Below are 26130 nucleotides of genomic sequence, written 5' to 3' on the forward strand. Positions count from 1 at the left end.
GCTTTTGTTCCAACTGTACCCTAAATTGCTTAATTGGACCAATTAAGCTTCTAATAAGTGCTTGACTGGTCCAATTAAGTTATTTAGGGGACAGTTAGAACAAAAGCCAGGAGGACATCAGCTCTCCAGGACCAGGATTGGGCACCCCTGGTTTAGATGCACGTTAAATTCAGGTGCGTTATTGGATATCCAGTGTGCAATGGCCAGTAGGTGTTTTACATTGTACTGCAGTCCACAGCATTTAAAAAAAAACAAAAACAAAAAAACCTTTTCAGTCATTCTGGTGTTCTGCTTATCGTTTAATATGTCTTTATATTCAACATAAAGCTAAATTAGCATTCTAATTTCAATGTTACTAAAGTTTGTCTTCCTTTTTAGCACTTGCTATATGCCCTTTGTTTACAAATTTAAAGTTAGCTGCTGCCATGCACCCGGAATTTGTTTCACGACTGCCTAGCAACAGCGGCTGTGTGCAGTCATTACAGGCGAACTCAACATCTGTCAACATTAGCTGAAAACAAAGCAACAAAATTAGCAACAATTTCAAACAGAATACGTTTAATGTAGAATTTTGTTGCTACAAGCATTGCCTGATTAATTAGTGTCCTTGTGTTTAATATGCCAATCTCATTCACATGAATGCGCAGGGTTTAACACTGATTGCGAACAGTTTTAAAAACATTTTTAAAAAAAATACGTGTTTGCTTCTATAGCTACTATAAGTATTTTTCGTGTACTCGAATATGTAATATGTTACTCAAATAGTTTTTTTTTCGTGTAATCGTGCATCCCTACTACCTATTGCTGTGTTATATTTTTCTAAAACTTGAATTAAAACAATTATAAAATAAAGGTAAAAAATCCAGTGCAGCTATGGCGCAAACAGAATGTTCAATGTACTGCTATATGTTACATTTTCCAAGTTGCACATGTTTTTAAGGAGGCAAGCACTTGAGATTGTAGGGGTGCGTTCCCCCCTGGCTGTGTGCCGCGGGACAATTGACTCGTGTGTTATTGCAGCAACTCCTAAACTGAACCAAAATAGCAGGGTACAAAGTTTTCAGAATGAACTAGCTTGCAGCAAGATTAAAAAGGCATAGTTATCATTCTGTTTTAAGAAGTTTTTTCATACAGTATTTCAGAAGGTACTTATTAAAACCCATGTTATTTCAAGTAGACGAGGGGTTTGGCTGAGATCTGCGTCAGTACATTTGACCTACTTCCACATGCATTTGCAAAGAGAAGCCGAGCCCTTGCATGCCCTCCAAATGCTGCTGGGTTGTCAATATAGATATGGAAGTAATGTTTCTGTTTTTTGACAGTTACACGCCAGTGAAACATTATTTTTAAACACATAACTTTACAGGGGGAAATTCACAAAGCCACTCAAAGTACAGCAATATTTCAGAGCAATACTTTTGTTGAATTCAAGGGCTCTTGGATATTGCTTGGTTTTTTATTTATAGCTGTTTATAGCAATAACATAACACATGTGTTTATCCTTTTAAGGAAACTAGTGCTAGTGACACATTGTGTATTATCTCTGCCATATTATACTGCATTCGCTGTAGCACCATTGTATATTTCTGCTTCATTAAAGTGTGACTGCTGAGTACTCACTAGGGCTGGGGTGGACGAAGGCCCAGCTGGGGTGAATGGGAGCGGAGGGGGGTGGAACATGCGGTGGCTGGGCGGTATAGGGAGGGGCCCCGTACCCCAGATCCTTGTCCCTGGCCATGGCCTCTGCGTAGCTTGGGGGGGCAGCTGGCTGAGACATGATGGTGCCCTCAAGTCCTGGACAGGTGTGGAATGAAGGAAGAAGCTGGAAAACAAGAGAGAGAGGATGGTGCAGGTTTCATTATGAATTAGGTACCTTGAAGAGTAAGTAGCAGGGTTCAGAAAAATATAGTTATACATCCACACGTGTTGCTACAACAGTTTAAATAACATACCTGTAATTTTTCTTTTCATTATTAACATCCTGACAACTTTAAACTCTGTTTCAAAGCTGTTTTTAAAATGGCTGCTCTAGAGCACTGGGGTTTGAGATGTGTTTTCTAAATCACTGCAGGAAGAGCAATTTAAAAAAATAATAAATAAATAAAATCAGTGGACTAGGGCAGCCATTTTGCAGGTATGTTATTTAAACAGTTCTATCAACATGTGGGTATATATAGTGTTATATTTTTTGGAAACCTTGTTACTTATTCTCTTAAAACAGTAGTAAAGTATATGTGCAATTTAATGCATTTGTTAATTACTTAATTACTGAGGGAGCACTTGTTTACAGAATATCACTGTATTCCCTTGTTGACAATTTGACTTGTTTCTGGGTCAAAGCATATTACTGGCTGAAATCATGTCACTAAATAGGGGAAGCAGTGGACTGATTGTTGACAGGAAAGAAACCAGTGAAGGGGTGGGAACACTTTCACCCTACAAGGTGAAATGACCAATGACCATTCAGAACTCTGCGGCTCGCATTTTAACTGGTTCCAAATTGGGTGCTCATATTACACCAGTTCTACTGGCGAGAAAAGACAAACCAAAGCACTACTGCCTGATCTCGAATCATCCATGACATACAGGCAGACATTTTCAAAGAAGCGTCATTAACTTCCTGAGGAATTCGAAGAGAAGTTTTCACAATTTCAGAGATTCTAACAAACAGTACCAGCAGTGACAGATAAGAAATGCTGATCAGACACCTGTATTTTTCGACATGCCAAGCAATACCACAGTTCACAAATTGGGGGAAAAACAAGTGTGAGTAATCCCGACTGGAAATGAGAAACAGCACATATCTGTAATGCTGTGTGACAGCAGACTGCCACAAACTTCCTCCACATGGGTAAATGAGGTTGTATCTTTGTAAATGCATATATACTTGATGTTTTGCTCTTGGGAAATTTGGGCTGCATCTTAAATTTGAAGGAATGAGGCAAGAATTGATTATAAACTGAAAACTATTCTTCAAGTAAGCGGCAAGTGGATTCAATAACATTTCGGCTAAACCTTGCGCTGGAGATAATAAAAGTCCTAACTGCAGTGAGGATTAGAGTGATCCAATACAATTCATTAAAGTTTCAGTCAAACTCTGAGTTTGTGAATCTTATCTACAGCATTTAAATTGAAAATTAGATTTCTCAGGGCAACTATTAGGAAGTGGGCCTGTCTACATGGAAAAGAAAGAGAATGACTTGCAAATGTAAAATTGTTCATCATTTTAAAAGAATGCACGTACAACACTATGAAGGTTAAACTACTACCATGTGTCTTTAAATGCTGTTGCTTTGATTTTTTTTTTTTCGTAAACAAGCAGTTTTCTTTGTATGTATTAGATACAGTAGGAACAGGTCACAGTTATCTAATCTCTCAGGAACAATCAGACTCGTCTTATACGGTATGTGTGACAACACAGAAGAGAGGGATGCTCTAAGGTTTTGTAAAGTTAATTCAGAGATGCAAGTAGAAAGAGTTAGCAGTGAATAGCACTTTGGGGTATTCAGAATGCCTACGGCTACTAACTTAACCTACTTTTGTAATCAGGGTTACTGTACACAGACAAGTTTAACCAAAACTTAAAATTGAAACTAGGGATGGGTCAGTGTAGTTGAATACGCAGAGACTGAAAACTATTCGTATAGCATTTTACATATTTGAGTACATAAAAAAAGCCTTATATATTAGCTACTAGTAGAAGCAAACACATATTTTGTTTAAATGCTGATGCCTGCGTTAAAAGTCAGTCTTAAAACCATAAGTCAGACATTATTATGCCTGTTGCACCAACCAACAATTTTGCCTGGCTTAGCTACATCCAATGTTAATATTGATGTTTGAATTGCGGTTTCATGTGAATGAGATATGCATATTAAACGTAAGGATCCTAATTAATCTTCAGCAAAATTCTACAGCAAACATATTCTGTGTGAAATTGTTGCCTTGTTTTCAGCTAATGTTAACAGATCCCCACTTGAGTTCCCCTGTAATGAATGCAAACAGCAGCTTCTGCACTGTTGCTAGGCAGTTGTGAAACAACTTCCTGTAGCACTACACAGGCTAACTTTAAATTTGTAAACTGAAATAAAATAAAATAATGGATATAGCAAGTGCTAAAATAAGGAAGCCAAACTTTGGTAATATTAGAGAGCTAATTTAACTTTATGATTAATATAAAAACATACTAAATACTACATAGAACAACGCAACGACTAATAAGAAAAAGCAATCTACTGTAAATGGATGGAGTAACGTCAACATTTGCACCGACCACTAAAAGTACAACCAGGTATATTATGTTCCTTGTGTTTGTTTATAATTATAATAATTAAAGTAACTTGACTTGGATTCATCTGGTTGCAGTACTTAATGGCTAGTTATAATTGGTAGTAATGTTAGAATGCAGTTTTTACTGTTTTGGCCAGGTTACAATATTTGCACTATTCAGATAATTTTATGTTTTTATGGGTTAGAATTAAACAGATGTAGAATATTTAGGATTGCTATATGATAAGTGTTACTTTATTGTGAATACAGCAAAAAATGAAGAAGTCTGGGGACCTGCGCTTGTGCACTGATTTCTTTGAACTGAACCACCGCACTTTTAAAGATGCATATCCATTGCCTCATCAAGCAGACACTCTTGCAGCCCTTGGTGGCAATTCCATGGTCAGCTCTATGGACCTTACCTTAGGGTTCTTCAATATCCCCACTGCATGCACCACTCCCATTGGATTATACAAATACAATCGGATGCCACAGGACTTATGCAATTCTCCTGCATCCTTCATCAGAATAATGACTTCCATATCTGGTGACCAAAATTACACAAGTTTGTTGTGCTACCTTGTCAATTTATTGGTTTTTGCACTATCTGAAGAAGTTGCTCTTCAGAGGTTATAAAAGGTGTTCAATTGCCTACTGCATCATGGTCTCATGTTAGCTCCTAAGAAATGTCACTTCTTATATCGCCTGTTGAAGTTTTTAGGTCATGTTGTCATCAAATAGGGGGTGGACACTGACTTAGACAAGGTTTCAGTCATTTCCAACTTGAACTAAAAGGACTTAATGCTCGAAAATGGATGCACACCTTCTCCAAAGAAGATAAGGTCAGTGCTGGGAATGTTCCTTTTTTACAATCATTTAATTGAGGGATTTTCTACAAAACCCATACTCTGTACAAACTGACATCACAGTCAGTTGGCAGGGCCATTCCAAGAGAAACAGACCTAGGAAACTGAGACCTGAATGACTGCAAAGCTCCAGCAAAAGAAGCCCTACTACATACAGTGGTCTTAGCCCCTCCAGATTTTACCAAACTGTTTACTCTTTCAGTTGATGCTTCCTCCTATGGATTAGGTGCCTGTTTGAGTCAAGTTGCTGAGGGCAAAGAAAAGGCCAGACTGGTAGCATGTGCTAGCAAATTTAAATCAGACTCAAACCAGATATCCTGCACACAGGTTCGAATTTCTTACCCTAAAATGGGCAGTGTGACAAATTCAGTCAGTGGTTGAGGGGAAAAACATTCACAGTGTGGACTGACAACAACCCCTTGACATATATTGACAAAGCCCAAGCTTGAAGATTTCCACCATATAATTTTGATTTGAAATATGTGCCACATATATCTATATAGTGCACCATCAAACTATAACTTACACACATAGCTAACTAATGTCACTGACACGAACCCACCGTGTTGTTTTATTTATTTATTTTTTAAAATCTTGGTTGATATCCTTATTCTGTACTTTGTTAATTTCTTCAAAGTTGTACAGCATTTTCTTATAATGTATAAGGGCATACAATGCAGGATTTAATGATAATGTGGCACATGTTACTTCTTTGTTTTTTCTTTGTCAAATGTATAGATGACAGATATGGTTGCATTCTTGTAGCGCTTAAGGATAAAACAAAAGACATTTCAACAAGGAATTGCACTAGTTCCATTACATAGTTGAGCCCAAGGTGGCATCAATAAATACTTTCTGATTTAAATATGGCCTACTATTTGACAGTTTGGGATATTGAGACTATTTAAAACAGTAGGTAGGTGTTTATTTTTATATATAATTATTAGTAGAATAAACCGCTCCCAAATAAGACCATTTTGCTACCCACTTTCCAGGCAGGTTACAAATCCGCACTACTGCCTTAAAAAGTTAACTTCTAGTCCTGCATAAGAGCACTACCCCCTAGGTCTAAATAGAAGTGGTCACAGATGGTTAACACGCTGACCTTCAATTACAATTGTACACCACATGAAATGCCAGGCTATGCTCCCTTTCACCTCACGTCTGCCTGTTAATGTGATGTTTGGCAATGTATTGGCAGACCAGAAAGTGGTTGACTACGATGCTTACATATTGCAGTTGAGCAGGAAGCAATCGATGTGGCCCTGCAGAGTGCTTTGAGAGAACAAAAACAGCAGTTCGACAAGAAGGTCAAGGGCTCACCAATTGCAGTGGGGGATCACGTCCTTCTCGCAAATAACGGGCGGGAGGGGAAAAAATAAGTTAGAAACATGAAAATCCATGTGTTATATTGTAATATTGAGACAGGGCAGAGAAGACTGTTCATCGGAACTTGCCATTGGATGCTGACTGCGAGGAAGTTGTAAATTTTCTTTCAGGTGCAAGAACTTCAAGCATAGCAAGGAATCCTGAGTTAAGTTCAACAGCAGGCATAGGAATGGAGGACATGGAAGCTCAAACCAGGAACTGGAAACTCCAGAGTCCAGAAAGTGATGAAGAAGCAGAAAAGGAAGAGCACTCAGAAATGGGAAAACTCTGCAGTGTAATTCTGCACCTCAAACTGTAAATGATGAAGAGTCTGGTCACCATGTACCAGCAAAACATGATGGCGTTGTGGTCACTGACCAAGTCACTGGTGTGCTATCAGATCGTGGGATAACTAGAACCAGAGCTGGTCATACAGTGAAAGTAGTAGATAGACTTATATGCAACACAAACACGTCAACTGGCATTATCACCAACGTTGGACAGTTGTTCACTAAAAGCAAATATTATAAAGTGGAAGTGGTGTAGTTTTGGAAATAACAGCATATTCAGAAACAAAAGTGTGTTTTAATTGTTTATTGTTACTGGTTACGGTTGCTGGATTTACTGAAACATACCCTTCGTTATAATAAGTTGTTACCCACTGAAAATAAAAAAGATCTTCGCCACACCACTGCATCTTCCTTGTGTGTGGCTAAAGTAGGCCTGGACTAGAGTTGGAGTTAACCAGAGACGGTTACAGTTACAGAACAATAGCACAGTACTAAACCACAGAGCATTATCTGTACCCTGTTCTAGCAAATTCAGTACAGTTTAGAGCCTAGAGGTGCTGTGGCAGGGCGACTGCCCTGCACATGGGGAAATTAGTGTCAGTAATTAATATGGGGAAACAAGTTTGTTTTTGTGTGCTTTTTGGAGTTGTGTGTGATTAAATTATTGTTTACAGACGGGCGCTCGATTTAGATGTGCTGTCTGCTAGGCTTGGTTGAAGGGAAGGGCAACGAGTAATTGGCTGTGCCGGTCCTCAATCAGCAGGTGAACAGTCTTGACTGAGTGTCCGTTAGCATAAAAACATCCAGTGGGGATCGCTGTGGGTGACTGCAATGCCATGCTACACACAGGGGCTCTGCATATACTCAGGAGGAGAGCGACTGCTCTGCAGGAACTACAGCTACGCAACCCTGAAACTGCAAGCGGTGCTTGTACAGTTAATATGTTTATACAGTTAGATAACGTTTTTCCATTATTATACGGTAAGATAACGTTTGACGTTTTAGATGGGTCGATATAGAGAGACGCTTTATTAGTATTAATGTTGTAAATACGTTTAGGAATATTCGTAGGATTTTTTAAAAATTCAGTTGAGATTTTAAAAATAAGTAAAACTGTTGAGGTATATTTTCTGTGGTATAGGTAATATTACCGTAACTTAAAATGCTTAGACGTACCGCTGCAGCTATTCTTAATGTTGTAATGTACTTTTTAAATTAATAGAATGATAAGGTACAAGTTGGAATATACGGTGGTGACTTTTCCAAGAGTTCATACTTTTAAAAACAACAAAGGAAAAATTAATCTCACAATTCCCGTACCAAACTGCATAAGTGGTAGGCCTATACTACTTCAATTTAGACAATAAAAATAATATCTAATAATTACAGTTGAAACTACAATATCCACTATATGCTATCCTTTGCCTTTTGTAAGCATTATTTAAATAGTGAATTTATTTTAAAATGAATTTTTTGAAATTTATATTTATATTTCACTTTGTGCAGGTTAGATGGACAGGGAGACACACAGACAGCTGGACAGGGACACACAGAACTCCACAGAGAGAGCTGGATAGAGAGAGCTGCAGAGAGAGAGAGAGAGAAATGGACAGGGACACAGAGAAAGAACTGCACAGGGAGACAGAGAGCTGCACAAAGACAAAGAGAGCTGCACAGGGAGATAGAGAAAGCTGCACAGAGACACAGAGCTGCACTGGGACACATAGAGCTGCACAGAGACACAGAAAGAGCTGGACAGAGACACAGAGAGAGCGGCACAGAGACACAGAGATAACTGGTCAGTGACACAGTAAGCTGCACAGGAACACAGAGAGAGCTGGACAGGGACACAAAGAGCTGGACAGACAGAACTGGCAGGGATACAGAGAGAGCTGCAAAAAGAGACAGATATCTGGACAAGGAGAGGACACAGAGAGAGCTGCACAGATACAGAAAGCTGGACAGGGACACAGCTGGACAGAGAGAGACAGAGAGATGGCTATAGGGAGACAGGGGGAGCTGGATATTGATTAATACATATTATTGTATAACATTAACTGATTCAATGAATAAAAATCATTGAAATTCATTGTGCTTTTTATGCAGCTTACAAACATGTGCAATGCAATACTGCATTAGAAAAATATTACCTTACCTTACTTTCTTAGCATTGAATGAATATAAAGAATATATATTATATATATATATTATATATATATATTATATATATATATATAAGTTAAGTACAATGCTAAGACACACACTATATTATATATATAGATATAATAGATATATATATATATATATATATTATATATATATATATATATATATATATATGTATACATACATATATATATATATATTATATATATATATATAGTACTGTGCAAAAGTTTTAGGCAGGTGTGAAAAAATGCTGTAAAGTAAGAATGCTTTCAAAAATAGACATGTTAATTATATTTATCAATTAACTAAATGCAAAGTGAGTGAACAGAAGAAAAATCTAAATCAAATCCATATTTGGTGTGACCACCCTTCGTCTTCAAAACAGCATCAATTCTTCTAGGTACACTTGCACACAGTTTTTGAAGGAACTTGGCAGGTAGGTTGGCCCAAACATCTTGGAGAACTAACCACAGTTCTTCTGTGGATTTAGGCAGCCTCAGTTGCTTCTCTCTCTTCACGTAATCCCAGACAGACTCGATGATGTTGAGATCAGGGCTCTGTGGGGGCCATACCATCACTTCCAGGACTCCTTGTTCTTCTTTACGCTGAAGATAGTTCTTAATGATTTTCGTTGTATGTTTGTGGTCGTTGTCATGCTGCTGAATAAATCTGGGGCCAATCAGATGCCTCCCTGATGTTATTGCATGATGGATAAGTATCTGCCTGTACTTCTCAGCATTGAGGAGACCATTAATTCTGACCAAATCCCCAACTCCATTTGCAGAAATGCAGTCCCAAAATTGCAAGGAACCTCCATCATGCTTCGCTGTTGCCTGCAGACACTCATTTGTGTACCGCTCTCCAGCCCTTCGGCAAACAAACTGCCTTCTGCTACAGCCAAATATTTCAAATTTTGACTCATCAGTCCAGAGCACCTGCTGCCATTTTTCTGCACCCCAGGTCCTGTGTTTTCATGCATAGTTGAGTCGTTTGGCCTTGTTTCCACGTCAGAGGTATGGCTTTTTGGCCATAAGTCTTCCATGAAGGCCACTTCTGACCAGAGTTCTCCGGACAGTAGACGGATGTACCAGGGTCCCACTGTTTTCTGCCAATTCTGAGCTGATGACATTGCTGGACATCTTCCGATTGCGAAGGGAAGTAAGCATGATGTGTCTTTCATCTGCTGCAGTAAGTTTCTTTGGTCGACTACCGCATCTACGGTCCTCAACGTTGCCAGTTTCTTTGTGCTTCTTCAAAAAAGCTTGGACAGCACATCTGGAAACCCCTGTCTTCAGCAACCTCACCTTGTTAGCTGAGTTTGGCTGTTCCTCACCCAGTTTTATTCCTCCTACACAGCTCTTTCTGTTTCAGTTAATGATTGTGTTTCAACCTACATATTGAATTGATGATCATTAGCACCTGTTTGGTATAATTGTTTAATCATACACCTGTCTATATGCCTAAAAATCCCTGACTTTGTGCAAGTGTACCTAGAAGAATTGATGCTGTTTTGAAGGCAAAGGGTGGTCACACCAAATATTGATTTGACTTAGATTTTTTTTATGTTCACTCACTTTGCATTTAGTTAATTGATAAATATAATCTATTAACATGTCTATTTCTGAAAGCATTCTTACTTTACAGCATTTTTTCACACCTGCCTAAAACTTCTGCACAGTATTGTGTGTATATATATATATATATATATATATATATATATATATATATATATATATATATATATATATTGCCTATATATATATTTATACAGTAAAGAGGTGTAAAAGGTAAATAGGTTTGAAATACAACAATAATAAAAACAACAAACAGATAGCTTGATCAAGACAGCTGAAAGCAAATTTTTAAAAAAACTGTAAAATGTAGAAAAATAAATAAAAAGGGGCCCTTCATCCGGTCTTTGATAGGGGTTCTATAATGAACCCTTGATGGTTCTATATTGAACCCTTTGGGTTCAATCTAAGGAACCATACGGGGTTCTTTCAAAAAAACCCTTTAAAATGGTTCTATGGAGACCCTTTTAGGGTTCCATATGAAACACGTGAAAGGTTCTATATAGAACTATTTCTTCTTAGAGCGTATTAACTAGTCCGGAACGTTAGCGCTGTACTAAATCTACAAGTTCTTTGCAATTGATCTGGACAGTTCAGTAATATTGCTCCATTCTGCTATCTGGCACTGTTATGATAAACTATAAGCAACCCCGACTACTAATAACAATTGGCAGCCAGTGGAGTTAAACTGTAATACTGCCTGGTAAAAAAAAAAAAAAAAAAATAACACATGTTCATTGACATCTTAGTAAAAATAGAATTGAGCTTTCTGTTTTTACCTGACTGTAAAAATGAATCACAGCCCTTGATTAATGGATGGTCAAAAAATGTAGGCCTAAGTTTCAATTCGTAACTACCGCAGCAAAAACTAGCAACAGACACTGTTTGTTGCTAGCTGCCTCAATAAAGCTACAGTCAAGTGTGTTTGTTTGTGTGTGCCATGGAGGTGGTTGCTGCATTTCATGTTGGTACTTAGTGTGTGTGTGTGTCTTACATCATTAAACCTCCTGGTTGATTATATAATTTAAAATTTTAATACCAATTACACACACAGTCGGCGCCTTTCTATAAAGAACATCGTAGTACTGTGCTGAACCAATGTTGTATCTGATGAGTGGAATTGAGTCCAGACACACCTTTTTTATTTGACTTTTTCTTCCTCGCAAACATTTTAGTTGCACTGGAACACACGAGTGGTGATGTGATGAGATGTACAATTTAAGAACAATAAGAAACCCGTGTGAGACGAAAGAAAGGCAGCATTCCTGCGCCATTCTTGGATTTTTTTTTTTTTTTTTTTTTTTTTTTTTACAAATTACAAGTACATGACATAAGACATTTGCCAATTGCAAAACAACGCAAGGAAAACGTGAGTTGCGCTTCTTTAACGATATACTGAAATGTAATATTGTAACGATGAATTACAATTTAGCTGCAACGGGGCACCCTTGAGCTTTCATGGTTTCAAACTAATAATTTTAAAAAGGTTTACAGATATAAATAAATACGTTTTAAAACGTGAAAAACAAGTGAATTATAAATATCACATTTAAATGTAACGCTCTTACCTGCAATGTAAAGACGCTGTGACAGCCCTAGGTGACATCCACTACACAGTAAAACTAACCCCACGCTTCTGACGCACGACCTGTACTGCCAGCACGGCGCACCAACTCTGGGAGATGTCGTTTTTTTAATTTTTTAATTTTTTTATATACATATATAATGCAACCATTCTTCACAACAGTCAAACCCCTTGTCATATCATTTCTGAACGACTGAGCAAACAGTGTGACAATAAGCGGAGTTAACTAGGAGTTCACCAATATCCTCCCAGATTATATCACACTTTATTTTTTGTTTGTTTTTTTGTCGTGGAACTCAGAATACCAGCAGTATCTTGATATTGTTTTAATTGGAATAGTGTTGATTATCTTAATATATATTTTTTTTATATCGGAATGAACTACCACGCTGTTGCATCCACAACATATGATTGTTGTGCAAAATTAGTGCTTATCCGCCTGTAAATTACTTTTACCCAACAATCACTGTATATATCTCTTAGGGAAACAAGTTGTTAAAACATGCAAGTAGACCACCCCCTCCTTAGATATGTTCAAGCTAATTTGAGCACAATATAAAAAGCACGAAACATGGAGTATTACAGCCTTTATTTTATATGATCGATATAAAACAAAAGCTCTCAACTGTTTAATTTCTGTTTTACTGACAAAATAAAATAAACTTGATCAAACATCTTCTAATTTGCACATTACAGGTGCTTCTTCGGAAAACACCACAGTTCAATTGTTGTACACCTACAATAAATACATAAATCAGTCAACAAGAAAAATATACTTTACATGAAACCTTTGATTAAAAAAAAGAAAAGAAAAAAGAAGAAAGATCGACACCATTGACATATGCATTGTGCTGTGAAACTCCCTAGGTAATTGGTGATAAATTGTCCTTTTCACAGATGGAATCGTTATTGAATAAACACCCTACCACCCCCTAAGATCTTACTTTTTATAAGCTTCATAGAACTTGGATTATTTCTAAATCTATAATTAGCAATTTAGAGTATATAACCTAAGAAAAACATAACAAAAGTCTTCTGATTAGCTTAAATAAAAATTAATTAACACAACCTAATTATTAGCTTATAAGGCGTGCTTTACCAATTTTTATAAGAAAATTGGTTTGTCAATGAACTATAATCCCTAAAACAAATACAATTATGCTAGTCTTCATAAATACAGCTATAAGTTTGTATATCATCAATGTACCAAATGTGCCAGCCCTGGAAGAGACAATCAAGCCAACTTTAAAATATGAAGTGAATTGATGCACTGGTCCATAAAGGAAGTAATGGTGCTCTGTACTTCATGAAATATAAATGAAAAATGTGATTATTGTATTAATAATGCCTGCAATAACATTTGGCATAACCTCTTTCTTACTTTTAGACAGGATACTTAACTCCATTGGCCCTGTAACACTGTTGTTTCCTAACAATTGCCGAGTACTTACTATGGAACACATGCTCTGCAACTGACAGTGTTACCGGTTTCTCAATAAACATGAACATTCTCAGTGAAATCAAGGTGAGGCTGCCCCCCAGTTCCCATCCCCTCACTCACACAGCCATGGTCGTGGCAGGAATTTCTTGGTGCTCTTCAGGATTTCATCTACACAATTCTCCAGTGATTTCAGCCTCTTGTTGTCAACTTGGACGTCCTTCCCAAAAGATTTATGTATGGCCTCGAACGCTTCAATAGTAAACCATTGTAAAAAAAAAAAAAGATTTAAAAAAGATTAAAAGAGCCCAAGCTATCCACTCTCATCCAGCACACTTCACCTAAATTGAAGATTCTTTAGAAATACTTTTATTAACAAAGTAACACAAGGCTTTGTTATAATAGGCATCTACAACCAGGACCTGGTAAAAAAATAAATAACTTAAAACAAGCCTGACCAGGCAACCAGGAGATTTAACTTGGCAACATCTGTGTAGCACTTAGGCAAGTCACCTGCAGTTCTAACAGTGAAGAACATAAGAAAAAGATATACATTCTAAACAAAATGTTAACATAACAGATATTCCCACCCTGGCACTCTTTAAGACCATTATTATGGAATATTACCATGCTCAGATTTGGATTTCAAGGTACAGAAAACAAGTATATTTCTTAATCAGAAAAGGTTTTATGCAGGCTTATGAAATTAATATTGTATTCATGCTACACTAACCATAAAAGGTAACAGATTATTTTTCAGTTAAATAAATCAAGTTTAAACTGAATGCATACTCTACATTATTTTAATAATTCTGAATCAGGATACTGATACCAATATTGACCTTGCTCTGATTTTCATGAGTGGTGTTTCCTTTAGAGCTTTGATTTATATTTACACTGGCAAACATGAAACTGCAATTGAATATATGATATATTAATGTAATAAGCAAGTTTGTTTAATACTGAAGTTTACCTGGTTTTCACTGAGTTGACCTCCTGTGTATGAGAAAACGAAAAAAGAAAATCAGCAATGGAAAGCGCCTGCATTCATTTAACAAGTCATTTGTCAAAATGGATAACAAGTGGGATCTAATAAAGTCAAAATCTGTATTGCTGAATACATATCAACTGCAGGCAAACTGCACTTAAATGGGTATTTTGAGAATGCTGTTAAGCTATTGAAACCATAAAGCCTTGAATAATGTCCCAATATTGTTTTTAGTATATGGACTACAGTTAGGTAAATTGGTAATTTGCTGGTTCCTGGTTAGCAGTGAAGAGGGAGAGGGACAGGGTTAGAGTATATTTGTCAGTCTGTGCTTCATGATTAAAAGTGAGAAGGGAGAGACAGCCTCACCATCAGGATGTTGATGCTCTTGCATTCAGTGAGCTGGAATTTGTCCATGTGCTCCACGTTTTCCACCACGTTCATGGCAGCCTCGATGAAGTCGAGCCCCCCATTCACCCAGCTGTGGATTTGGCGCAGCATGTTGTGGTGCTCAGCCTCGATCAGGCGGTATGTGTTTTGCTCATCCTGCTCTAGTAGCTCACGCATCTCTCTGTACATGGCTTTCACCGAATTCTTCAACTTTTCAACTGTTTCCTGTACATGAGATGGGGGATATGTCAATACATTCCACTGCAACTCCTCCGACTCGCTTCCTTTATAAGGCTGGCCGTGCTCCGGCTTTGCTAGCTCTGGTAGCTCCGATCCAGCTCCAGAGCTGATGAAGACGCCCTGCTCCAGCTCCAGGCTGGCTCCAGCAGCCCCTGCTCCAGCTCTCGAGCCGCTCCGGTGCAGCTCCACATTGCTGCTCCAGCTCTAGCTCCAGCTCCGGCTCCAGAGCCAGTAAAACCCCTAATCAGTAATGTATGTTGTTGCATGTTATAGTAACATCCTATGTAAGTTTTATTTTAATTGTTCAATCGGGTTAAATCTGTTTTTTTAGAGACAAGAATGTGAAATCTGTTTTTAAGATTTTATTTTTTATTTTCCTTTAACACATACAATTTTGTTTGAATCTAGACTGTATTCTCCTTGTACAGTCCAAAATTGTCCACATTTTCTCAAAACGTACAAAGCATGCACTGGGGTGGGGAAGTGTCAAGAGCAGTGGACTATTTAATAAAAAAATAAAAAATGATGAAATGTGTATATAGCTGGGAGTATTGATTTGGATACATTTTTTTAGAATGAAACAGCTAGATACGTATTTGGTTCCTATTACATTTGAAATTCATTCCCGCAAATAGGTCAAAATAGCCTGTTTTTGCCTTTCTCAAATTACCATTGCACAAGAACCAAAACCATTGATCCAACAATGCTTGCTAAGGATTCCCAGATATTGGACAGGAGTTCATTGTGCAAACACTTAGTATTGTTACTTGGTAGATGTTGGGGGGTTTATATATCACATTTACCAAAATAGAATCATGATATATATATAGTGATATCAGTGATATCAGTATATTAGTATATATATATATATATATATCTATATATATATATATTATATATATATATCTATATATATATCCGTTAATGACATCTAAAGATTTGTTGAAATGTTTTTACTTTGAAAGAAATTAAAATAAAAAATTTCAAGAAAAGTAACAACGTTCATCGTGAAACATTTTGTAAAAGCATTTTCAACAAAACGCCAAATATATGTTTTCGGTTTTTCAGTAACTAACGAATGTACATATGTACATTCCTAACCTAATAATTAAGTATGTATGTAACTGTATTATTATTTATTATTATTATTATTATTATTATTATTATTATTATTATTATTATTATTATTATTTTGTTCATTCAAATGCTTGAACTGAATCATCAGGAAGGATTTGTTAAAATGCGAAAGGCGGGAAATAGTTTATTTGTTCCGGAACCTCAGCTCCGGCTCCCCTCAGAAAACCTGGCAAGCTCCGCTCCGGCTCTGCATCGTTACATTCCCTGTTATCAGCCAATCAATACACTTGCCGGACATACTGTTTTTCCATCTAGCGGCTGATGAGTCAGTAATACTGACAACTGCATACACTTACTTACGTCTCAGCTACAGAGCTTGATATTTTTGTTGAATGGTAAGACGTTCCTCTTTGAACTGCACGGTTTGGAGTTTGTATCTATAGCTATGGCCAAAGAATTTTAGGATTGAGACATAATTTTAAAAAAATAATTAAAAAAAAATAAAACTATATGAACATAATTTAGATCTTTTATGTAACATCATGTAATCAAAGAATCTACAAAATGGCAACATATCCTTACGCCAATAAAGTAGTCCCATTTATAACTTTGAGCTGTGTACACTTAGTCAAGCCGAGGAAATTTTACTGGAACATGCAAAAGAAAGTACATCTGTATTTATGATATTGTGGATATTGTCATTAAACAATACACCAGGGGGCGGAGTTAAGACAGGTGAGCTATTTTTTTTCCCCTGTCCCTGACATTGCAGACCTGTTTGAGCAGAACAGACGGGAGGAATAAAAGTACTACAACGACCTCTCGGATTTCAGAAATTTTGCAAGTTTGTGTCTGAGAAGTGTCTTTTTGAGTTTTTTTTTTTTTTTTTGTAATGTTTACAAACCGCTAAAAATACATTTTTTTTAAAGTGACAGTCGGGGTGACTGAGTATAAAGTCAACGATTTTTTTTTTTTTTTTTGCTATCTTCCAGTTCATTTAATTGTTCTTCATCCAAATCAGCATGTCTCTTACTACTCTGGGATTTTTTGTAGGTAATTGGTCACTCAGTTTCATAGTTACAGCTGTACATCTGTAACTGTAAAAGCAAGATACACAAAAAGTTTAAAAGATTAAAAAATCTTTTATTTTAAATATTTTAGTTTTATTTTATATATATATATAGATTATATATATATATTTTTTTTTTTTTTTTTTTTTTTTTTACACAACTACTCACTCCATATATCGTGGGTGTCGAGGTCCAATATAAACCCTCTATGCAACCCACTTTTTCTCATTTTTCGTATAAAAACCAGCATATTGTTTTAATTCGTACTGTGGAGGGTATTTCTTCTCATCAACTTAAGTCTCCAATTAATTTCATGAATCTTCCTCTTCTTTCTCAGATGCCCAGATCGCTGCACTGAAAGAATCCATTCCCATCAGGGTTGCCAACTATTTTTCCAAAAACCCGCCCACTTCTTGCTGGAAACCCGCTCAAAATCCGTCCAATCAGGTGCTTAAATTGTGACATCACAGTCAGCTCTGATGTTCCCCATTGTAACAAATAGCAACTACTCTATTTGCAATTTAAACTTGTTTTGTGTTTTATGTGCTTAATTAACAGGGATCCTAGCAATCCATTTGCTGCAGAATAACATGGAAAAACACAGATTTTCTATGCTTCCGGAGAATTTTTATTTTTACACTTGCAAAAACCATAGAAGGCTTTTTTTGGTTGTTAGGTAACTTAAACAAAACCCTTATTATATATGCTTTAAATTTAGTAAACATATTTATTCAATAAAACTGCACCTGGTGAACAAGGCACACTCAGTGTCACATTCATGCTGAAACGTAGCTGCAGTTTCCTTCAGTATCCAGTGCGTTTTTACTACTCAACAAGCTATTTAAAGGAGAAACTATAGAAATCACACCTAAATGTCGGGTCAGTGAGTTTGGAAATATCCATGCGGGTGACAAGGACTAACTCGAGATAAACCAATATAAATACTATTTTTGTGGTTTTTATTATTAGTACAGAGACATATTCGTAATGTGTAAAATAAAATGGCAAGCTTTCACAAAGACGGCCGGAGCAGGGGACGTCAGACCAGAAACAGGAACCAGGAAATAAACGACAAAGAGGTGGAGTTGGGTGGAGCTGAGCGAATGGTCTCGCTCAGCATTTAATGAATGCACAGACAGCCAGAAAATAAAAGGTTTGTAACAAAAACAGCACACGGCACGTGAGGCCAAAATAAACAGACAAACAAAACAGACTAACACTTAAACAAACAGTTGACTAACAAACAAACACGTTGAGTGAAAACAACGGTTATATATATATTTTACTTTGTTTACTTTTCTCATTTTTAATTCTCTCCTCTCCACAACCGTTCTCCACTAACCGAACACACAACCCTGAGTGAGTGAAACATGATGCTTTTTTATGCAGCTGTACCGAGACTCGATTGCTAATCAATCATTCAACTGGAGTCGCAGTACAACTGCACATGAATTAATAAAGTGCAATTCCTCGTGCTCACATATTATTACTTTTTACTTGCCCGTGAAGTGCTGTGCAGTCCTCGTGCCTAAATACAAATATACATTTTAAACACTCGTGTTACACAGACCCGTTTATATCCCGTGTACCAATGACTATACACCAACATTAACACACAACACAAAATACACACAGGGGTGGGAACTTTGCTACACAGGCCTATGTTTATTTTTTATTGATTGATGGCACTCTGGTGAGTTTGTGAAACTTCCTTCGAATTTGAAAGTGTACCAATGAATGCTTCCTGTAAAAACTGTTATTCAATAGTGCTGTTTGCATATCTTATAATGTGATGCGTAGGGTACTCAATTTTAGCCTTTTATTTTAATTGCGCAATATTGCTGATATGAATCAAACAATCATTCCTTTTCGTTAATCAAGTTTAAACCCTTGAGAGCAAATTCTCATTTGCAATAACGCCTGTTACCAGACTGTGCCTTTTAGAAAGTGCTACGTTTGAAGCCTAAAGTAATAATGAAATGTACTTAATATGACAGATCTTGATGCCCAAAATTAGCCCAAAAAACAGGCATCTGCCCAAAGCCATTTTTCACGCACAATACCAAAAATACAAGCCCAATTAGGCATGAATCTGCCCAACCTGGCTACACTGGGTGTGTTGCTAGGGAGCTGACATCACTGCCCTGTGACTTTTGCTAGAGCATTAATTAAAAAACCGCTTGAGCAAGTACATATTTAATTTGGTTTGCGTTATTGTGCAATGCGTGTGTATATGATAACAATATGCTATGAATGCTTTATTTTTTAATTGTTCTGTAGTTTGTGATGTGCAGTACGAAATAAAACAAACAGTATTTGTCTAAGTGAAATTGTCTGTGTACAGTGCAGCTAAGGCATGTGCACTGAGTTAGACTGTAAAAATGGGGAGCCAACTCCGTTATAGCCGAATCTGCAGTACAGCGAGGGGTGATATAAGGGTGTGTGTGTGTGTGTGTGTGTGTGTGTGTGTGTGTGTAAATATATATATATAAACATTACTGTATATTAAAGCTAAATGATTTATTGATTTTTATGTTGTTGATCCTAAAATAAGTGGGTGCCTAAGACTAAGGTCTTTATGACTTTGTTAAGGATAAGCTTACCTCCACTTCTTTCTCACTGTCAAACAGCTGCTGCAAGTTTTTCTGCAGCTTTTCCTGGTTCTTCTTCAATTGCTTTGTTTTAATCTCCAGTATTCCCTGAACACAGACAAAAAAGCCTCAACAATAATTTTATTCAACTTCAATAAATGGGTACTTATGAAATATGGTCTGATTTTAATTAATTTGATACAAATTAAATAACCGATCCCGAGCCCTGAGTGAAGAATATATTTCTATATCAGCCAATTAAATCCAACAACAGAATGACCTGGCAAATCAAACTGTGCTGTGTTATATTCTTGTGGGTTATTTGTGGAATACAGGTATATTCAAATGCAGGTTGTCTTAATTAGATGTTTAACTTATCTTTAATGTAGACTTCCTGAGGTATACAAACCTGTCAGCTGTAAATGCACCCAACACCAGGGAATACATAAAGACCTTGTTGAAATCCTAACTTATTGTATCCTAGTTCATATGATATTTCTGTATTATTATTTGCACTTACTGTAAGCTACACTGTATTTAAATAAAGCTTGCATTGTAACCATTTGCTGCGCTGTAACACCTTTTAGTCACCTTGGATAAAGGCGTCTGACAAATAAATAAATAATAATTATAATAATAAGTTAACAACTTACTTTCTCTGCTTTACATGCATCTTTGAAGGAAATGAGTGAGTGACTGCGATGTCTTCCGTTTACCAAACACGCGGGACAGACGCACAGCCTGCAGTCTCTACAGTACAGTATCAGGTTCTCGCTATGCAGTATGCACAAAACTAGCGAATCGGAAGATGAATCACTCATTGTGATGTTGTTCTAAGAAAAGCACGGGTGAAACGATCCTAATCTTTACAAATAAATTAACCTCAAATTAGGGGCATCGTTTTGATGTGTCAGGTATCCTGCACTGTGAGTTACTTCACCAAGAGCAAATGGAGGCTGGCTGTCTGGACTCCAGGCTTTTATATTGTATTGCTACGTGACTTCACAGGGAAATACCTGGAGGTGATTTACCTTTTGCAAGTGTTGCAACCTCACCTATTTCCCTTACAGCAGTCGAAAGAGTTCCTCCCTAATCTCATACATACACTCAAAGAGCAAGGTCATTGTATAACTGTTTTATGCATTATTGGTAATTCTTTAAAAAAAAAAAAAAAAAGAGAGAGCCTTCTGAAAGCACTCTCAAGCTGTTTGTTTCTTCAACATGGATTAAAAAAAAAATAGAAATATGCCCTGAAATCAAGCTGAGAAAAAATGAATGTTAGCATTCAGGAAGACAAAACGTTTGACTGCTTGACTTGAGGTAGATCATCCAGGGGCATCACCCAGAAAACAGAAATGCCATTAAGGGGCACAGCACCCCAGTTAATGCATCCACCGCTCTCTGCACACCCTTGAAATCCACACATTACCACACTGCATATGTTTAATGACACACATTCTGCAACTCAAACTTAACTCTGTATTATACTGCTCCAATATTGTTTGTAAAATGTAGACAGTCCCTAAGTGGTTTGTAATTGTTAGAGGGACCCCCAACAGTAAAGTTGAATGTTGACTGTGGTCAAGTTTAATAAACAAGTTTAGCATTTACCCTGGAATCTGAGTGAATACATCACAACTACCTATAGATTGTTTCAGTTAGCTAGTCATCTTCTTTGCTGTTAGAATTAGAGAGATATATGCTAAGCTTCTTTAACATAGTTGTTATAAGTATTATGCCTTGTGTATTGTAGCACATAGGAGCGATTTCAACAGTGAACCCTAAGATTGTGATATCACCCAAAGAGGTAAACGCAGGGCAGTGTGCCATTTACAGTAAAGCTTTGTGGCAGGATGCCCCGCCTCTGTGAACATTTTTGTGTTTTATGTTGTGTGTATGTATTGGTACATGGGGTGTGGGCTATGTAGCATAGGTGATTTAAAATGTATATTTGTATTTAAGCACAGGGAGTGCACAATTACTTCACATGCAAATTAATGTGGGTGTTTGTATGGGGGCATGGGGTGTGCACAATTAGTCCATGTGCAGACTGGGCCGAGATTCAAGTGAATGATTGATTAGCAATCGAGTCTCGACACCGCTGCATAAAAGAGTGATTACTTCACGCTCACAGGGTTTCAGTGGAGAACAAGAGACAGAGCGAGAGAACAATTGCTACTCGTGCAGGAGGACCCACACAATACTTGTTTGGGTTCGTCCATTGTTTGCTTGTTTGTTTGTCTGTCTGTCTGGCTATGATGCTGTTTTGTTTGTTCACTGTTTTGTTTTCTGTTTAAACCTTTTATTTTCAATAAACCGATGATGCAGCGTATTTCACTCACCAAAACTGTTGTCATCATTACCCTTCCTGGTCTGACATCACCGCAAGCCATCCGGTTCACAAGCTTTCTGAAACTTCCACTTGCTGACTGAAAACGAAAGTCAGAGTAGACAGCCTCTAGTGTTGCACCTAGAGACTCAAAACATCAATACAAATAGCTTTTCAAGCTTAGAGGGTTTAAACATGCCCCTTGCCTTAGTGTACAGATGCAAAATGAGGCTGGAGACTCATTGGGCAGAATTTTCAAAAAACAGTGTTAGTGCGTCAAACTTGTGGCATAGTAATGAGAGCTTTAGTAGCAAGTGATTTTCAAACAAAATGTGTTAATTAAATTAATCTGTTAATGCTTTGAAATTGAGTCGATGAGGTCATTATGAATGCATTTCTCGTTAAAAAGCTTAATTGTCACAGGTCATGTACATCACTTCCTGTCTCAATGGCTAGATAAGGAGAACTCGTTAATCAAAGTGCATTTTAACGAGATCAAGAAAAATTAATGGATGCATAATGCATTGTTATGGAAACTACTAGTGTACAGGGAAGTGGCTCTCCCACCAGGGAGCAGCAGCCCAATGGAAATAAAAAATAATGGGAATATCTATGTTGTGTATAATTTGTAAACGTCATTTAAAATTGTGCATTTTGTCATGCAGATTGTACATTTATTTATGATTATCTGACACGTGGGTAAAAATCAGATGGCACGGATTAAAAAAAGAAAAAGAAAATTCAACCCCACTAGTCATTAACCCTCATTTGGGGGAATATTTTGCCACAGTCTACTATATACAACTCTTTTAATGTGCACTTTACAATTTTTTTTGGTTAAAAAGAAAAATATACCATAAGCCATCAATGTATATTGGTTGGAATTTATTTTCTTATGATGAAATCTACTTTTGCATGAATTTTAGTATGCACGATTGTAGGCCATATATAAATACATATGTTTCAAAAGCCATTTGTGTTTGTAGTTGTTAGTTATTATACATGTATGTAAAACTTCATTATATATGTATTAAGCTTTTACAATTATGATAGATCTCCCTAACCCAATACACAATTTGTTTGTAATTAATTGTTTGGTGAATTCCTCTAATCATGCATTTTCTCTGGTACTCTTTGCTCGCCTCCACGATAAATAAACTCAACTTGATTAGAAGTAGCCCCCGAATACTTATAGTATTAAACGTGTGAAGGTGAAAGTGTACATTGTACATAAAGTGTGGGGAGGAGTTTGACAATAACAAAATACGTTTAGGCAAAATCCATGTCAAAATCCTTCAAATCCACAATCACCTAAGGAAACTTGATTGTAATATATAATATGCTGTTTTCTACACCAAAATTTGAGTTGTATAATTAAAATAAAATCTACAGTAGATTTCAGCTGTCATATAATGTATGTATGTAGAATTCAAATAGGCTCAAGTTGCATTGACAATTTCTTAGTAACATTACACTGGGTGCAAATAACGGTATATCATTTTAGCAATACAACAAACATCCCGTAAGGTTACAAGTGGTGTAGAGAAGGGTAAAATATTTTCATAACTACAAATATTGTATTAATCCTGTACACTCTCTCTGTATTTGCGGTGCCACAGACGTGGTCTGTCTGTTTCAGGGTGAGCTATATACTAATTAGTTCATTAAAACCCTCTTTTTCCAAGTGCAAATTAACTTCTGATAAATGATTTGCTTTTAAATTCCCACGCAAATAAAAGAAATATAGTCACAAGAAGCACTGCTTGCCAAGATATTAACATTTTGTAAATCAGCATAATTTCAGAAATCACATTAGGACAAATTTAATAATGAAATACACTGCTTGAAAATGCCAAAATCAAAGCTACATACCGATTTCTGGAGTTATCATACAGAAACTTTTGAAAATCTTGCCCATTATGTCTTTAAAATAAGGCAGACAAAACAGTAAGGAAGAAAAGCACTACGTTTCAAGCACCTTGGAGCACGTTGTTCCCATGGTTAATAATTATTATTCATTAGTCATTTAGCAGATGCCTTTTGTCCAAACCGACTTTCTATGAGGCAGAATAGACATGTATGATCTGCACTAACTGCACACAAAAAACAATATTTACCAAAGGCGGTCAAGATTCTTTGAAGTGTAACTTGGCAAAACACAGCCGGACAAAAGACTATGTTTTTGCTACAGATATAATTATGTTTCAACAAAGTCAGGTAAGGAGCTGTAAGTTATGCTTTCATATTTCAATCTTGAGTTAGTGTGACAGAGAGAAAATGAATCCGAGTCAACAATGTCCCTCCCGCTGTATAACAGGAACAGTGTGCCCCGGACTGGATGGTTTGGCAGTTCATTCCAGGGTCAGTTGGAATTCAGCCTTCCAGAAAGGGGGCGGAGCCACAATACCAGAGTCATCGCCTTAATGTGGTAGGCAATGTGTCAGTCATGGATTGGAGGATACGTGATTGTACTCGCTACTGAAGGGGGCGTGACTGAGGGTATATCAGGGGATGTGGCCGAGCAATCTGTTATCTGTTCCTTTGTTATGGTTACAGACTGACCTGTAAAAGGAGTACAGATATAAAATAACCGTGAGTGTTCTGTGTTTTATTTGTTTTGTTGTTCTATCATTGTTTGTCATTGTTAGATGGCTAAAACTAGCCAGGAGCTGTCACTAAAGGCCAGCACTAACCAGGACAGCACTCCACTACTGTTCACCAAAAAACTGTAATTCACCACTTGCACCAAAGCACTCACTCTGGACTTTTTGTTATGTGTGTGTTTCTACAGTGTTTTGTGGTTTAAACAGTGCAATAAAAATTGCTGTGTATCGATAGGGATTGTTGTTTACGGTCGCCAAACGATCTGGATTATAAAAACAAATAAAGTTGCTTGGATCATGAACTTTGTTGTTTGTCATCTGTTTACGCACTGCATCACCTCTACACCTGTGCACTGCAAACCACTTTGCCACAGTGAATTAAGAATGCATACGCAATATAAACAATTTAAATATACAGTATTTGAATATGTATTTAAAGGGTTTATCAACTTTGCTGTTACTTTCTGCGGATAATCACACAGTGTACACCTATGACAACAGCTTGTGAAATCTGCACAGGGTTTTAGCAAGTTAGCGAGTTGCTGTGCAAGATATGACTGAAGAGTTGGCAGCATCGAGTTACATGGAAATGACAACAGATTAATTAAATGACTGTACAACTGAGTAAAACTTTTGATAATATACATGGTGTATGAAAAATGGTACCCCTTGTGTTAGAGTCCTGTGTGTGTATGACCTTGAAGGTGGAGGAACAGCATAACACACACACACACACACACACACACACATATATATATATATATATATATATATATATATATATATATATATATATATATATATATATATATATATATATAACACTGCCAGCACTCACAGTCTTTTGTTGCCCCTTTTGCTTATGTGCTATTTTTAATACACAAAATTAAATAAACAAACAAAATCCTAACCCTGTGTTTGAGCACTGACTACACAGGCAGGTCCATGACTAGCTTGCAGGACGGCTAAGTCGTTTACCTGTCATCAAAAGAAAAGAAACCACACAGGTTTAACACAGCACTTACTTTTTCTATGACTGCTCAGAAACAGCATGCACATTCTGCTTCCTACTACTCAGCAGCCTTGAAGAGATTGACTGTCTCTCTTTTAAACCCTGCACCTGGCTCTAATTTACAATGTGAACCAGGTGCAGGTGATAATTAACAATAAAGAAAACAATTAAATTAAACAAATGTGCATTTGCACGTGTTTTTTCTTCAGCAGGGAGGAATTTAACCCTCTCATTGCAGCAGTGTGATGAGGAGAAACAGTCCCTGCTGATTTTG

At 36.9% G+C, this 26130-nt stretch overlaps 1 protein-coding gene across 3 annotated transcripts in view; it reads right to left on the minus strand.

The window, feature by feature from the left end:
* Positions 1-12209, minus strand: part of faim2a (Fas apoptotic inhibitory molecule 2a) — a 30297-nt gene extending 18088 nt beyond the window's left edge. For all 3 annotated transcript variants that reach the window (XM_041247389.1, XM_041247390.1, XM_041247391.1), the window contains exons 1-2: positions 12102-12209; positions 1621-1822 (exon numbers count right to left, since the gene is read on the minus strand). In XM_041247389.1, coding sequence (XP_041103323.1) covers positions 1621-1822; positions 12102-12139 — 240 coding nt within the window. In that variant the 5' untranslated portion in view covers positions 12140-12209. The remainder of the gene's footprint in view (positions 1-1620; positions 1823-12101) is intronic.
* Positions 12210-26130: the final 13921 nt, after the last annotated feature.

This window comes from Polyodon spathula, chromosome 4 (assembly GCF_017654505.1).
Source record: "Polyodon spathula isolate WHYD16114869_AA chromosome 4, ASM1765450v1, whole genome shotgun sequence".
NCBI classification, from domain to species: domain Eukaryota; kingdom Metazoa; phylum Chordata; class Actinopteri; order Acipenseriformes; family Polyodontidae; genus Polyodon; species Polyodon spathula.